This window comes from Oryzias latipes, chromosome 17 (genome assembly GCF_002234675.1).
Source record: "Oryzias latipes chromosome 17, ASM223467v1".
Lineage (NCBI taxonomy): Eukaryota > Metazoa > Chordata > Actinopteri > Beloniformes > Adrianichthyidae > Oryzias > Oryzias latipes.
This window is the reverse complement of record NC_019875.2, coordinates 21,067,821-21,084,954: the sequence shown is the minus strand read 5'-3', so window position 1 is coordinate 21,084,954 and position 17,134 is coordinate 21,067,821. Positions and strand designations below refer to the sequence as shown.

At 38.8% G+C, this 17,134-nt stretch overlaps 1 protein-coding gene across 1 annotated transcript; it reads left to right on the top strand.

The window, feature by feature from the left end:
- The first annotated feature begins 240 nt into the window (after positions 1-240).
- Positions 241-17,007, top strand: ptbp2 (polypyrimidine tract binding protein 2). The gene is made up of 17 exons (NM_001287177.1): positions 241-289; positions 1,760-1,781; positions 1,948-1,999; positions 2,579-2,742; positions 2,831-2,902; positions 3,012-3,083; positions 3,163-3,321; positions 3,517-3,627; positions 4,000-4,168; positions 5,555-5,632; positions 7,339-7,451; positions 9,494-9,527; positions 12,791-12,883; positions 13,038-13,154; positions 15,474-15,573; positions 15,658-15,735; positions 15,814-17,007. The coding sequence occupies exons 1-17, from the start codon at positions 282-284 to the stop codon at positions 15,941-15,943; spliced, it is 1,572 nt and encodes a 523-aa protein (NP_001274106.1). The 5' UTR covers positions 241-281; the 3' UTR covers positions 15,944-17,007.
- The last annotated feature ends 127 nt before the right edge of the window (positions 17,008-17,134 follow it).

Here is a 17,134-nt window from a genome sequence, read left to right as displayed (position 1 = left end):
AAATAAATTAAAAGAAAGCAAAATGCATTTTAACATAGAAACCAATATAACACTTTTTTTATAAAGATATATGTCTCTTTTATTTTTCTAAACTGCACAAGATTTTTTTAATGAAGTGCCAGCTGACCTCCAACCAGAAGGTGGCGACAAAGTACCAACGACGTTGTTGTTAGTTTAGATTGATAAACCGTAAAGGAAGAAGGATAGGTTCCATTTTGCATGCTCTGTCTGCTTCCAAGTGTGCGAAAATATCAGCAGACAGAAGAGGACAAAGAGCTGCAATGGACGGGTAAATCAGTTTATAACAACTGTTACTGTCTCCTGTGCAGCTTCTACAACTGCGATAGTCCTTGATTAGTATAGCACGGCCGCTTGCATTTTAGAGAGATCAATTCTTGTTCGTTGAATCCTAAAATTAATATCCTGTAATATATCATAACCCACGTACTTAATTGGTTATGCTCTTCTTTTCTTGAAATGTAAATGCGCCAGGGTTCTTAGCTATGTTCAGTCTAGATGTTTAATTTGGCTAATGTCGGATTATCTGGTAAACAATGAAACTAGCGCCGCGTTTAATTTAGGGAGTGTTCGCCGTCTCGTAAATCAAAAATGTGGCTAACAACGTTAGCTAGCTACATTTTATAAACAGAAAATTAAATATGTCGCCATGTGGTATACTATCTGTGGTAATGTTATGATGTTTTCACTTATCCCCGTGCGTTACTGTCGTTGGCATGGTGCACTTGTCTGCTGCTGTTGGTGCCAGAAGCCCCAGCGGGGGGAAGAAATACAAATAACGGTTTTTTTGTGTGTAAATTACCTGTGCTGCGCGCGCGCTTAGCCAAAATACCATAATAACTCATCTGCCATTGCTCAAGTCACACGCACAAAATTAGTTAGCATTCCATTAATAATGTGAAGGTGGTACACCCATTGCAGCTCTAACAACAGCTGTAAATAAATATTCTGGTATGGTTTTCCTTATTGGACAACTGCTCCATCTATGTTTACGGGAATGCTTGACCTTCCAAAATAAAGCATGTGAGTGGTCAGACACAGATGTTGGACCATGGAGTTCCTCCACACCATCCTTAAATTAAATCGTATACCCCACAAAGTGGCATTGTCCAAAATCTACCCTAATCGATCCCACATCATTAACCTCCCTCCACCAAACTTTGCCATTGATATAATGCAGAAACCAAACTTGTCAATTAAACTGTCAAATGGGGAGAACTGTGATTTATCCATCCAGATCACGTTTCTCTGCTGCCCTGTAGTCTAATGGCTGCATGATTACATCACTGCATTCAGACTTTACGCTGCTCTCTATATAAAATTCGGGTGCATGTGCCCGGCTATGGAAACCCATTCCCATTCCTTGCTTTGTACGTTCTGTTCTTCAGCTAAATATTTGCCAGTGGAATGTCTTGTACAGTGCAAAATTCTCAACTACACAGAACCACATTGAAATTCGCAGCATTCCTGAGAATAAACCTGTTCTTTAAAAAAAAAAAAGTTTCCAAAATGCTGAAGCATAGAAGCATAACTTTATTATTACCAGTAAGAAAGGTTCATTAAATGAAAATGAACATTAACATCTGCATTCGAGACCCCCAAATAATTCATTTCAACAGTTAGAGTTATGTAATCTAACCTAATGTTTTTAATTAGCTAATAATGGACATTGGTATAGTGTTGAGGATATTTCTACTAGCTGCTGTCTAAAAATAAATATCCCTTTGTATTCTCTCTCCAGTGATGTTGCAGTTGGTGTGAAGGTAAGAACTGCTACTTTTTCTTTTAACTAAATACATGGACCTTCTTTTTGGATGTTTTTCTTAGTTTACAAAGAATGACTTATCTTAATGGTCTGAAATGATCTTAACTCAAGTTCTTGGTTTCAAACTGAAGTTATTTTCTTTTCCCCTGTTCTCATAATTCCAGAGAGGCTCAGATGAGCTCAACATGTACAGCAGCAGCCCCAGCGCCATGACCGGTGAGTTCAGTCAAAAAATGTCACCAACCACTAACTTTGAAATGTAGACCTTTACACATGAGCAAACGGGTAGTATTCACATATTTATGAGTAATTAATAAACTGAGGTGAATAAACAAAATGTTGTAAATGTATGCAAAATAACTTGCATGAATTATTCTTCATTTCTGATTGACAAAATGGATGTTTTTAGGTTTGTCTTCTATAGCAGCTTTAGCCTGGTGGTGTACTGAACATGGACCTTTGGATGATAAAAATAAAAGCTCAGAAGTTCCTGTTCGGCGTCTTCTGCTCATTCAGGGAAATCGCTGAAGCGCCAGTTTGGAGCAGATGGTGAATTAGTTCATGCTCTGCTAAACTAAATTCATCAAGGCGGCACAGCAGAACCTCTATCACTGAAGAAGCTTTTAAGATGTTAGAATTTAGTTTCTGTCTCATGCTTTCTGTGTCTCCGACGTACTTGTTCATTAAAATGATCTCGCGGAGCAGAGGTTTCAGTCAAATCCAGGAAGAATCCAGGAGAATCCAGGAAGAGGAAGAATCTTGAGATGGACCTGTGCTCTATGTTTTTCTCTTCAGCAAACGGAAGCGACAGTAAGAAGCAGCGCCTCGACGAGTCCCCTCCCTCCAGAGTCCTTCACATCAGAAAACTTCCCAATGAAGTGACGGAGACCGAAGTCATCGCTCTGGGCCTGCCGTTTGGAAAGGTCACCAACATATTGATGCTGAAGGGGAAAAATCAGGTCAGCCATTAGTCTAGCTTAAAACAAAGGTCCTCATTGGCTGATGGTAATTCTTTATCAAAAACTCACACTTGTGGCTCTTTTCTAGGCTTTTCTTGAATTGGGCACAGAGGAAGCAGCTATTACTATGGTCAACTACTACACAGCTGTCACACCTCAGGTCTGAAGTGTTTCTTTTTCTCATACATTCCTTCTATTTTGTCTTGAGGCTTTTAGAAGCCTTTGTTGGTGTTGTTGTCATTCTTTTATGTTGTTGTTGCTCTTTCCAGGTCAGAAACACGCCAGTCTTCATCCAGTATTCAAACCACAAGGAATTGAAAACAGATTCAGCTCTGAACCAGGTAAACATGCAGGCCTAACTAAGACCTGGCCGGCCCGGGTTCAGGCAGAAGTGGTGTTTGATGTTCTGTTCCTTCTCAGAGAGCCCAGGCAGTTCTGCAGGCGGTGTCAGCCGTTCAGGATGGCAGCTCTCCATCCTCTGACCCAGGAGTTTTGGAGCTGGCTCCGCCCCCCAGTCCCGTCCTGCGAATCATCATCGACAACATGTTTTATCCCGTCACACTGGACGTTTTACAACAGGTAGAGTCTGACCGCCTGCCTTTTTTATGTGTTTATAAAGAACCTGAAGAACGTGCTGCAAGTTGTTTTTCCTCTTTCTGTCTTTTTTTTTTTTTTTTTTTAACTGTCTTTGGGAAGTCCTGAATGTGTCCAGTTTTTGTGTTGAGCTCAAATCCAGCTTGACCTTTTTTTTTTCTTCTTCATTTTTTCTTTCAGATCTTCAGCAAGTTCGGGACCGTGATGAAGATCATAACTTTCACCAAGAACAACCAGTTTCAGGCTCTGCTGCAGTTCAGTGATCCCGTCAATGCACAGCAGGCTAAACTGGTGAGACTGCAGAAACCTGTAAATGCAAACAATCTAAAGAAAAGCATTATTCTTCCATAGTTTGAGGCGAGAAGGTAGCAACATAAATAGTTGTCCTCAGTTTTTTTTCTTTATACCACTTTTATTTTGAAATGTTTGCTTTTAGCATCTTAAAGAGGAAGAGAGATAAAAGTACAGCTCCCGCTCTCTGATTATGATTTACAAAAGCATAAAAATGAACATGACACAGCAAATATTCACATATCATAACTGCTTTTTTTCTTGAAAATCTGCATTTCAGCATTTAAATGTAATAATTTCCTTCTGAATATAACACATCTTAAGGGATTAACAGTAAAAGAACTTCTTCTTCTCCCTTTTTCCTCACTCCAGTCTTTAGATGGACAAAATATCTACAATTCCTGCTGTACTCTTCGGATAGACTTCAGTAAACTAGTCAACCTCAACGTCAAATACAACAACGATAAGAGTCGGGATTACACCAGACCTGACCTCCCGACAGGAGACGGAGATTCAGCCAACAAGGATCATTCTCTGCTGGGTAGACGATCATTTTCTTTACTCCCTCTACAGTTTCATACTTTTCTGCTGTTAGATGTAAAGATGATAGAGACACATGGAAGCTTCTCAGAGGGAAATCAGTCATGTGTTGACATGAAAACACAAGCAGAAAAAGCAGCATTTTACTTTTCCCTTCAGCCTGAGGCGGCATTTTTTTGGACGTTTCCCCATATTTAAATGTTGCGTATGTGAAGTATGAAGAATGTTTCAGGTGGTTTGAAGTGAACTTATTAAAGGTCAAAACATTTATCCCTGTTTACGATGTGGTTAGGTTTTTTTAACATCTCCCATCTGACTCTAAATTAAATTTATTAAGCAGCAGCTAAAAATATGTCGACATTTATACCAGCTCTTTTACCAGCTAATTCAGAATTGACAAAGCCTTTTGGATAAGAGGTGAAACGTCTGCTAACTTTAAAAACTAAGTCTAGATGACAGCCCCTAAACCTACGACTATGACAACAGCTAAAAAGCTCAAATGGTTAAAACATTTTTTTAATATTTTATGTCAAATATCTTTATGTATAATCTTTGTGTTTGAGTGAAAGACGTTCAACTCTCATCAGATGCTTTTAACATTTTTTCCCAAAAAAATATCAATTTATCGGAATAATCAAAAAGTTATGTGTAAAAATGGTTTAAAGCACAAGGACAGCTTCACGTTTAGACTCTTAAAACCAGTTTAAGGGTTCAAAAAAATCATTTTTAACGTGTGTAAACATTTGTGGCTTGAATAAAATCCTTATCAGCTAATGTCAGTAAAAAAAAAAAACTTTTTCTTGTGTATTTCCATGGGCTGACCGTTTTAATGTTGTAGCTATCAATACCACTTATATATTTTACATAGGTTTATGATGGATTTATTTTATAATTTTTACTTCTAGAAATTACTTTTCAATGTGTGTATTGCAGTGTTATCACTTCACTGCCATTTCTTTCAGTTTTTGTTACTTGCTGCCTTTTTGTTACTTAATAGAACTTAATGTCGATAATGAAACTCAGTATAGAAAACTCATCAGTGTAAACTCAAGTGTCAAACAGCTTTTTTTAGTTGTCTTTCAATCGCAGTACAGACTTCAATCTTCAACTTTTAATTACAATTTAAAACTTGGAAAATAAATAAATGCTAAATAAATAAAAACTGGTAGTTTAAATTTTAAATAAGTGCATCTTTGTATGTTACTCTTCAATTTTGGTATTTAATTCAAATTTGACATTTTTGATGTTGAATGCTGTTGAAGATGCGATTTAGTTGTTTCTACCACCAGGGGATTACTGATACTTTGAACGTGGTGCTTGAGCGGGTGAAACCATTTCAGTTTTTCAGTATTTAGTCAGTTTAATGCAGATGTGACTTTTCCTGCAGGAACCCCATCTGGAGCGCTCGCCTCCTACTCCAGTGGAGGAAGTTATTCATCGTCTCTGTCGCTCTCACAGGGTGGAGGTACCTGTCCTTTTCTTAATTCAACACTTTTATTTTGATGTTTTATAATTTATCTCACAGATGCAAATGTGATCAGCTTTAAGACTGTCTGTCTGAAAAATACGAAACCCTAAATTTATTTCAACATACCAACAGATTGGTTGATAAAACAGTGTAAATAGTGACATAAATATTATATTGAAACAATTGCATGATTTGTCTTTGAATTTTGGTTTAAATTCTTTTTTTGAAACAACAGATATGTTCTGTATGAATGATCCCTTTTATTGTTTCAGATCCATGTTTTTTACTGATTGATTTAATGATTAGAGCAAACATTTAATCAAACCGTCTCCTGGCTGAATAAAGGATCACTGTGAGTGGTGCTGGGTTTGTTTCAGTTTGAAATTCAAATTATTCACAAAGCTAAATTTAGAGATCACACAAACGAACTTCTCATTAAGTCAGGGTTATTAAAACTTAAAGATGTAATCGAATTGGACACCTTATTAGTTACAAAAGCTTTTTATTTTTACCGCAGGAGATGAAAATTATAGAAGATTTGATTTCAAACAATAGTTTGCTTGAACAGCAATAAAGCAAAAGTGTTTGTCTATAGCAGCCGTTAAAATGTGAAATTCCCAGGAGAATCAGTTAAAAAGTTGTCAAAACATAATTAAATTTAAACAGATGTATAAAGCCAAACAAATTAGATTGTACAAACTTGATTGTTGACTGGAATGTATGTATTACTTGAATGGAATGTATTTACTGTGTTTATTTGAACTGTACATGGGGAAATCTGAGCAGAGTGTGAGAAATGTAAATATGATGCAATGTTTAAAAAGGGAGCAGACAATTATGGGAATTGTATTCTTCAATTCTGCTTCTTTCCAATCATGAAAATTTTCAATATTGTAGGAAAAACATGTAAATATATTGGATATTCAATAATTGTTATGAAAGGAACAAATAAATAAATGAAATGAAAATAGAGAAGCCACAGCTCTTGATTGAAAACTGGACTTTCTGTTACACCATTCAACCAAATCATGGGGAAAGTGAATCGTTACAAGTGTCGTTGCATTGAAAGTGTCAAACAGTTGTGCTTAATTTAAGAAGGATTTAGTATTTATTGTTCTATGACATTACACCAGGCTTGGAATGAGCCAAATGAAAGGTTTTATGTCATTGTTACTTGCTTATTAGCTCATTTTAAAAAAAACATTTCTCTGAAGTTTTGCTTTTTTGTTGTTTCCATTTTGTAATAAACAAATCATTAATCGAACCTAAACGAAACCGTGGCCCAAAAATCGAGGTTTGAACTGTATTGTTGCGTCCTTAGTTTGGACCCTCAAGTTCTGTTTGAGAATTACAGAATGATTGGATGTTTTTTTATATATATTTGTATGGAAAATATGGACAAATTTTGTGTTCCATTGCAGAAAACATTTGTCATATTTCTAATGCACTCTAAAGTTTTTGTAGATCTTTCTTACTCAGACTGGTTGGACTTTCAGTTTCAGTGTCTATAGAAGTTTGGTCAGTTATTCTCTGTTAGCAGCTTTTCAGGTACCGTATTTTCCGGACTATAAGTCGCCCTTTTTTTCATAGTTTGGCAAGGGGTGCGACTTATACTCCGGTGCGACTTATAGTCCGGAAAATACGGTACATGCTTCCCTTCCTGTCTGGTCTGACCCTTTGAATGTTGTGGTCCTGCCTGATAGGAGCCATCAGTCCTCTGAGCGCCGCAGCGGCGGCGGCGGCAGCTGCAGGTCGTGTGGCTCTGTCCGGGTCTGGCGTGTCCGGGGTCCTGCTGGCGTCCAACCTGAACGAAGAGGTAAAGTAAACGCAGATTAAACTTCAATCCAAGCCAGGATTCCACAAATTTATGTTCAGTCGCTATTTTCTAAAATTCAGCTGTGTATAATAATGTTTGAATCTTTTTCATGGTTAATTTTTATCTGTGTTTAATAAATGACTATAAATTAAGATGACTAAAGTCACAGGATAGGTCCGGCTCATTAAAGTATTTACAGTTCACTCACACTGTGTACATTCTTTGGATTTTGCATGAATTTGATCTCTTTGGGTGTCAAAAAGTTACTTTAAAGCTTTTATTAAAAATTATGCCTTTTAAGTGGAAGAATCTCCTTTTAATATGAAAACACTGAAGCTCCTCTGGTCAGTCAGAGGTAAATCAGACTAAATGAGTTCTTTCTAAACGCACCAATAGGGTTTTTTTCCTGTCTTCATTGTAGATTTCTCGGGTCTTTTATAACTTTTAGATGTTGTGTACACTGACTTTGTTTGATTCTGTCAGTGTCTTTATTATTTGAAGTGAATCTGTGCCTCTATAGGCTTATCTACACGATCAGCTGTGTGTCTCTGTGTTCCAATTATTGTAAATCTCTTCTCTCTGGGGGTCTGGTCCTGCTGCAAGGAGTGCAGCGCAGTGCAACAGTGGTCCTCTTAGCCCTAGAAGCCTTTATCTTCAAATCAACGTCTTCTTACAGTAAAGCCAACAGTTTCCAGAAACCACGTTAAGAACTTTTTGAAACAAATGTGGAAATGTGGAAGAATCAACAGACTTTTGTGCTGCTGTGGTTCATTTAGTTTAAGCAGTTTTTTTTTAAATACACAATGTGCTAAAAGCTACAAACTTCACAGAATGACTCTTTTAAAATATATTTTAATGGTTTTGATGTAAGATATTGATTTTCTGATAGCTTTGGTTATTAAAAATGGAGGAATTTATCACAGAAAGGAGAATTTTCTATCAGTCTGTGTCCAGAAAAGAAGTTAGTTGTGTTCTGGTTTTTGTGAAAGTTTGAACCTTTCTGTCTTGTGGATGAATCTGTCTGACACTCAGCTGGTCGCTCATTTTCCGGTGAAGTTTGAAATTCCTTTCATCCAGTCAACACCCAACCATCTGCTGGGATTTAGTTAAAGGTCTCTAATAAATAAAAATTTGATAATTCCAGATCCACACCAGCATCTAACAAGGTGTGTTGCTCAAATAACACCTATATTTTGCTAAAAAAAAAAAAAAAATCCCATTGCATTGTTTCTTATAAATGATAATCTTCTAGATCTTTTGAACGTAAAGGTCTAAAACGACCTTTTTTGTTTTAATGAAAGTGTTCAAGTCGCGCTTGGACGTGGATGCGTCTTTGTCTGTGTTTGTGTCTCAGATTCAGATGATTGTTTTACACAACAGATGAGCTGAAGTGGATGTTTGAACACCATGACTCTGCATCTTTTTGGTCACATTTTCCTGTCCTTCAGAGGTTATTCTTTTGTTAAAGTATTTAGACTTTCTTTTTCCAGTCACTCCTTTCCTCACACTGAAATGCTTTTAGTTGTGTGTGTGTGTGTGTGGTGGGTGTGTGTGTATGGGGGGAGTGTTAGCCTTTGGTCAAAGCCGCATTCATTCAGATTCCGTTGATGTTCCACTGATGCTCTGTTTACTGACCTCTGCTTTGGTTTTTGTCCTCTCCTCCTTCTCCCTTCCCTGCCTCCTTTCTTCCCTCCTTTTGCTCCTCCCATCACACTTTTTTTTTCTGCATTTGACCCTCATATAAATATCTGAAATACTCTTTAAAACCCAATCCCTCCCCAAATGGAAGTATCTTCACCCCCATTTTTTCCACAATTTATATAAATATTTATTTTTCACCTAATTTCCTTTTTTCCACCTGATCTTTGCCAATTTGCCCCCCCTCCTCTTCATCTTTGCTCTCCCCCCTCACCATCATGGACACCACCACCTCCCCCCCTCGTCCAACGCTGGGCGGTCTGATCTCTACCTTCGTCTCTCCTCTTCCTCCTCCTCTGCTCCTCCTCTTCCTGTCCTCTACTCTGCGGTCTCTCTCTCTAAAGATGGTCACGCCTCAAAGTCTCTTTACCCTCTTCGGTATGTTCAACCTCTACTATTCTATCTGTTTATCTCTCTCTGTTAATCCAGTTTTGTTCACTTTTCTTCAGTGATGTCGTGAGCACTCTGTTCTTATTTCTGCCTGTTTTTCTCCGTCGTTCTGGACGCTGTAGGGTTAAGATGTACTTCTGTAAAGGAGCAGTGAGTCTGGGAGAGGTCTGTTCGGTCATCTTATCTGTTAATTGATGAGAACAAAGACACCAGAGTCAGAAACAAAAATCACAGATTATGGCCCACAATTAGCATTAAAACAGGCACCTGTCACAAAAAAACACAGAGTTAACTTTAAAAGAGAGTTTTTTTTGCTTTTACCATCTCTATAGCTCATACTGTGCATTATTTGAGAAACTCTTACTGATAATCTTAATGTTAATGTGAGGTTTGAGTCCCTTTTCAGTTTCACTCTTTCATTCTGGGCTCAAATTTTGAACTTTGCTTTGGAAGTGAAGCCTCAGTATGGACTCGATTGAAATGTTGATCCACGTAAATTAGCCGAAAAGCCATTTTGAATGAAAAAATCCTAATATACCATTTTACAACGCCATCAGGGCACCAAACGTCTTTTACAATAAAAAGCAAAACAAGAACCAAAACAAAAAATTACAGCATAAAATTTCAAAAAGCAGTAAAATACATAAAAGTTAGATAAAATTTGAAAGAAAAGAAAATGCAACAAATGACTTATTCAAAAGTGAGTCTTTAGTTGACATTTAAGGACTGATATCATAAACTTTGGAGTTATAATACTACTGTATTATCTGGTGCCCTACGCCAATAAAAATACCCCGGGGTTTTAAAATTAGTGTTTAAACTGAGAAGACATTGTTGGATAATAATAGTCTAAAAGTTTAATCAGGGAAATTATGAATAAAACTCTTATAGTTAGCATATAACATTGAGAAATGCTAACACTATACAAGTGCTAAGTTGTAAGAAAGATAACAAAATAAATTTCTACGCTAAAGAAGGGAAACTGCCGCGATTTGTGCTAAAACGATGAGCAATGTTGAAATAAATTCTAGCTAATTAGGGGCTTAGAAAGGTCATGAAAGGCCAAAACAGAACAAAATCAGTTCTTATGTCAGGTAGAACACTTTTTTAAAAACGTCTCAAGGATAAAAGGAAACGTGTTATAGTTAGAACTTTATGGTTTCAGAGGTCAATTACAAAGATGTGCATAAATGATGGATATGAGCAACGGAATCGTTTTTCATTAGAGGCTTTAAGTACATAACTATTCTTTATGGTTCACACTTATGTTATGTTATGGGTTTCTTTGGGTTCAGTAGACCCCTTTACAAATTGACTCACATACATCTGCACTTTTGGGTTTGTTCAATGTTTTAATGTTTCTGCTGTTTTGTGTATTCCATTACTTTAGGTTTTATCGTACTCTGTGGCAGAGTCAACAGGCAACCAGTGCTCTTTAAAGACCCAATCCGTTTATCTTTTGATCTATTTTCAAAGCGTTCCCAGTGGTCTTTTACTTATAATTATAAATCCCCAAAAAATCCTGTTGTTTTCTAGGACATCATTTCTGCAGAGCGGCAGTAGTTCATCAGAAATGTGCCTCTCAGTTGTGGGCAGGACCACTTCCCTTCTCTGTTTACACTCTCTCCCACTAGCTTACAGCCCCTCACACCCCCAACCTCACATTACTGGTGCAATAAAAATGACGAGCAATATTGGAGCCATCCAGATGTACAGTTTTGATCCAGATATCAGGTCAGACGAGCAAAACGAAGACGTTCATGAATCTAGTCGTTACAAGTGGATGTATCAGAATGGAGTGGAGCAGCGAGTTTGTGGGAGGGCCCAACGTGTTTTCTACGTCACAATGAAGATCTTTGTCAAACAAAAATTTTTCATCTGCTCCTGAATTCCAAAGATTCGAATAAAGAAATGTAGTGTTGGGCTTAATATTCCAAATATTTGTCCTCCATCATCAAAGAAATGCAACCAGAACGGCTTAAAAACACAACAAACACAATTTCATTGGAGTGGGTCTTTATGTGGTTTACATAATTGATATAGTAAGGTTTATTGGCATAAATGGCCTTTTAAGTGAACATGTATTAGCTTAACCCTAATGCTCAGGCCAATTGGATGTGAAACATGATGCTTAAAGACATTGTAGCAGAAAAAAATGTACATTCTATTTGTCTGGTTTATTTTTTTCCAAATTTAGCAGAACAGGAAATCCAATTTTAACTACAATGTCACATTTTCCAGTTTCAGTTAAAAATGCATCCTATTTGCTGATTTCAGACCTTCAACTTCTTATCATACAGGTTCAAACAGAAATCCCAACTCTAATTCTGGTGGTGTCCTCACTGTTCCTTCAGCTGTGAACTATTTTGGTCGTCCTCCCACAGAGGAGATCCCACCAAACAGCCGTTCTGCACATGCCTCCTTCCACCCACAGAACCAGATTTGAAACATGTGGGTGAGCAGTGGTCAAAGACTCATCATTGCTGTCACTTTCTAAACCAGGGCTTCCTGTCTTTGAAGTTCGCAGCCTCAGAAGTGTGACCGAATGATTTAAGTGTTTTTGTTCTCACCACATTAATAAATAAGTGGACCATAGAAGCCCAGTTGACTCACTGCAGCACCTCTTCTTGTCTTTTTGGACTGGTTTGATAGATTTGATCTTATTTTGTGGTAGCACGCCTTTGATTCATGTTCACAACCTTGCCGTGGGGATTACCAACCAACCAACCAGTCATCTAAGCTGGACCCGTAGTAGAAACTGCAGGATAACCACTAATCTTTGAAGAGGCTAAAAGAACTGAGTTTATTTTCCTTTTTCTTCATTACATGTTTCTATATTTAGCATGTTCTGTCAGGTTAGTGGATCTGGTTAAGTGAATGTCTTATTTTTTGGTTTGTTTCCTGAACAGGCTTTTACATTTCATTCCCCTAATCAAAGTGAATCCTGCAGCCGCTCAGTCAGGCCGATCTTTGTGTCAGTGCTAACGCCCGACCGATCTCTGCTGGGCTTTTGATTCAGACCCTAGTGGAAGTCAAATGCCAAGAGTCCATCTTTTCTTTTCATTTGTCTTTCTGGCACTAACTTTTATTCCTTCCATCCTTCACACCTCCTCTTTTTATCTTCGTCGGCTCCAACTTTCCTGCTCTGACTGTTCTATCCTCCTCATCCTTTCCTCCACCCTGCTCGCTCTTGTTCTCTCCCTCTCCTCCTCTCGGTCTGCCTCTCTCTCTGTCTTTCTCCTTCCCTTCAGGGGTCTATGGGGACGTGCAGAGGGTGAAGATCCTCTACAACAAGAAGGACAGCGCTCTGATCCAACTTTCTGACGGGAACCAGGCTCAGCTCGGTCAGTTTTGCACGTCTCCTTATGATAATGGGCAATTATTAAAATCCTAAAGGCGACGCCTGTTATCTGACCGGAGAGGTCATTTCTGAACATTCTTTAGTTCTAGACAACAGTGGAGAAAGGCTCATATTTGTTTGTGTTTGTCTTTGTGTAGCCATGAGTCACCTGAACGGTCAAAAGGTTTTTGGTAAAGTCATGAGAGTGACGCTGTCAAAGCATCAAACAGTCGCTTTGCCTCGAGAAGGACTGGATGACCAGCTGTTAACTAAAGGTGAGATGCTTACATGTTGGTTCCATTGACTGTAAATGAGAACTGGACTGAGCGATTGGGATGTCACTCATAGGAAATGGTTTAACTGCAGGTGCAGCGAAATGAAGTCATATTGGCCGCATTTACACTGCATGGTTCTAGTGACCCAATTCCGATTTTTTTGCTCTCATGTGGCACAGATCAGATATGACCGGTGAACGTGTAAGCAGGGCAAAAGCGCATGGATTCCGATTTTCTCAGATCGGATACAGGCCTCATTCCTATGTGGAAATAAATCGGATATGAATCAGGTACATGCATTTGCGTGTGCCATGACAAATCGGATATTCTCCAGTAAATGCGAGTCGTACGTCAGTGACGTCAACTGAGGACACCACCAACTGAGATCACATGACTTATTAAGGTGCTTTTGTGCGCTGATTTTGCTGTCGGCGTGTTACCTTTCAGCCTAAGGCTTCAGACTGTAGTCGGAAACCGCTGTTAATCCCGCTCCGGTCCCGGTCGGGACGCAAACGGCAAATAATCAAGCTGGACACCGTTGCTATGGAACAAGCTAGAAGCCGTTTATTTCTTTGCTTGTGTTGCAGAGTGGGGGCGTGTATGATGGGGACCTTGCGTGCTGTGTGTGTGTGTGTGTGTGTGTGTAAGGGGGTGTGAGCGCGGAGCGGGGGAGTGTCGGAGAACCGTGAATTAAAAATAAGGTGTCTCCCCCAAAAGTTTTGGAGTCTTTCATAACCCACTCTGGAGGCTGAGGGTTCAGAACGGGAAAGTGAACCCCGAAGGAGAATCCGCCTTCGGCCCTGGAGAAAATCTGCCGTGCGTTTCTGACCACGGTCTGAAAAAGTGAAGTCATCGCGCAGGAAAGGTTCAACACTTGGATCAAACTGTTGGTACAGCACGTCTGCAAAAACTTCCTCATTCAAAACTCAGAGAGAGCCGAGCAGCCCTCCTTTTGCTCCTCCCCTCTGGAGCGCCTAAGGCAACGCCTCCTTCCGTCGCTGAGTTGCCTCCATGACAACCGCAGTCACAAAAGTCCGAAGGAGGTCCGCGGAAATGCTGCTACGTAGTCCTCAGAACGTCTACGTTTGATAGTTTCAGCATTGTTTAGTGTAAATGCAAAAATCGGATACGAGTCACTTTTAAAAGATGATGTAAGCGGGTCGTCAAGAAAATCGGATATGAGCATCAAGACCTGCAGTGTAAATGCAGCCTTAGTCTGCATTTTTCGCGATACAGATGTCACCGTGTTGGAGTCAGACCTCTTCAGGGAGCAGAGATTGGTTTGAGTCGGTCAAAGTTAAAGTTTCTATGGCAACCACTCACTCCAATCAGGAGTGAGCTTGTTGGAAGTCCACACCCTGACCACTGAAAAGGCAGGCTCAGGAGAATCTGTCAAATGTTTCGAACGTTTGACATGAGACCACATGCTTTTATTGAGCCATCTGGTTGGCTAGTTTATACATTTAATACTCAAGAAAAATATATTAGGATTAGCAAGAGCATGTTAAGAAAATGTACCACAGCAAGAATGGTGGAGCCAGCAGGTACTTCCTCAGTCCAGTCCAGCCGACAAAGATAAAAAGAGGAGGTGTGAAGGATGGAAGTTCTCATATATAGTTAATGTTTGGTTCACAGAAAAAGAATAACCTAAATTATTGAGGTGTTCATGATAGAAACGAGTCCTGAAAGACTGCAGCATCATCATCATCATCATACCTGAACGCTGAAGACTCATTTGGTTCAGCAAAGCTCATAAAAAGTACACAAACCTTTTTAAAAAGCTGAAGCTATACAAATACCAATTGTTTTCAAATCGACAGTGTAACACAATATACAATGAATTTGTGAAGGAATTTAGCTACTTTAAATCCGTTCGGTGCTTTTATTTTGGTAGGCCAGATCCACTTACATAATTCTGTAATAATTGTATTTGAAACTACAACCTCAACTTTCCTCTACACAAAGGCATCAAAACCTAGACTGCCCTCGGCTAATACTCTGATTTCATGGTTAGCTTTGTTTACCATGGGCCTAAAATGAGCCAATGAAAGTGCAGTGTGGGCGGGTCTTAACATTTAAAGGTGGGATCAGGGGACAGGTAGAAACTGATGGATTGAACTACTAAAACTGGGGTTAGAATGAGATCTGAGTTAAAAAAATAACACAATATTTTTGTGATACAATTGATAAAACTAATACAGGATGGTTTTTAAAAGAATAGTAGCAATATTGCCAATTCAAAACTCCCAATAAACTGTTTTTTTTCTCTAATTGTCTTTTGAATGAGGGACTGAGATTTCTACCCGTTTTCTCCGACAGACTTTGCCGGCTCTCCACTCCATCGCTTCAAGAAGCCTGGGTCCAAAAACTTCCAGAATATTTTCCCTCCGTCTGCAACGCTTCACCTCTCCAACATCAGGTAGCACTAACTAGACCGCCCACCTTAAACAGTAACATCCCATGATCCTTTGTCTTGACCATAATGAGTTTGTCTTTTGTTCAGGGAGGGAGTGGGAGAGGAAGATCTGCGTCTTCTGTTTTCTAACAGTGGAGGAGCGGTCAAAGCCTTCAAGTTCTTCCAGTAAGAAACTACAAGATGCTTTTTTTATGACGAGGGTCTCCACTTTGATTCTATTTCTTCATTATATCTCCTCATCAGGGACCGTAAAATGGCTTTGATCCAGATGTCTTCAGTAGAGGAAGCCATCCAGGCTCTGATGGACCTTCACAACTACGACATGGGAGGAAATCATCATCTTAAAGTTTCCTTCTCCAAGTCCACCATCTAATCCAGACCCGAAACTCCATCAAACCATTTACACTTTTCTGTGAATAGTCTTCAGGTTAGGCACGACCACGGGGCAGATTCCACCACGTTTCTTATCTTTGTTTCTCTTAGAGGCGGCCGCTGTCCACAGGCGGCTCTGCAAACGAAACACCAGCTAAAACGTCTCTCATCTCTATTTGAAGCACAAATGCAGAAGTGCTGCTCAGCTTCAGGACTCCAGAGCCGAATGTTTTCCTAAGTGATGCTCTTCATTCAGAAGAGACTGGGAGCGGATGTTGTGTTGCTGCAAAATCGCTGTTTTGAAAATGTGCATTGCTCAAAGAGAAGCTGCTCTGTTCGGGTTCTTCTGCTGCGTTTGAAGGTCTTCTGGCTTCTTAATTCACCCGTCAGAAGGATTTGAAAACGACTCCAAGTTCCTGAGCAAATGTCTGTATTAAGCTCCTGTTTTTCCTTTAATCGTTTGAAGAAAAAAGGTCAGTGGTTGAGTTTGGTGCCTAGTCCATTCTACAAACATTCAGAAGTAGTTATTGTGATCAAATCAACAGCTGGCCGTGTAAATAGTGAAAATGTTTGGGCACCTCTAGTGTGTTTTTTTTCTTCTCTTGTGAACACTCGGTTACGTTTAGATACTGCTTTTTAAAAAAAAAAAGACTAACTGTTTTTAATATTGAAGCAAAAAAGTTGTTTTGTTTTTTGGGGGGGTCATTCATTATTTTCCTTTAAAACAAACACATATTTAAATTTTATTTTTACCTTTTCTCACAACTTTAAAAAAATCTAGCATCATTGAAAAAAAATAACTTAAAATTTTTTAATTTTTTTTTTGTCTTAAAGAAATGTTCCTTTTTTCTTTTACTAAATGTTTCTGGATTTTGAATTTTCTGTTAAAGAAGAAATCCTTTCTTTTTCAGTCCTTTAACACACATTACTGCCCTTTGAATTTGTGCTCTTTTCTTTTCCTTTAATATGTGAAATGAGGCCTGAGAAGAATTACGTCATGTCTGTTCTAGTGTTTATGATTATTGTTTTTGCAGCAAATAAACTTTGGTCTGACTGATCTGAAAACGGAACTGTCTTTATTGTTCCAGCAGCCTCCATCAGTATTAGGTTTTTTTTTTAGCATTTGTCTTTTAACAAATAAATGAAGCTAGTTAGTATTTTTTCCCTTTTCCTCTTTATGGCAGAGGCTGAT

Coding starts and splice junctions, on each gene's coding strand:
- ptbp2 (NM_001287177.1), top strand. Junction 3,084..3,162: donor CAGATTCAGCTCTGAACCAG/GTAAACATGCAG, acceptor GTTCCTTCTCAG/AGAGCCCAGGCAGTTCTGCA. Junction 13,155..15,473: donor TGACCAGCTGTTAACTAAAG/GTGAGATGCTTA, acceptor TTTCTCCGACAG/ACTTTGCCGGCTCTCCACTC.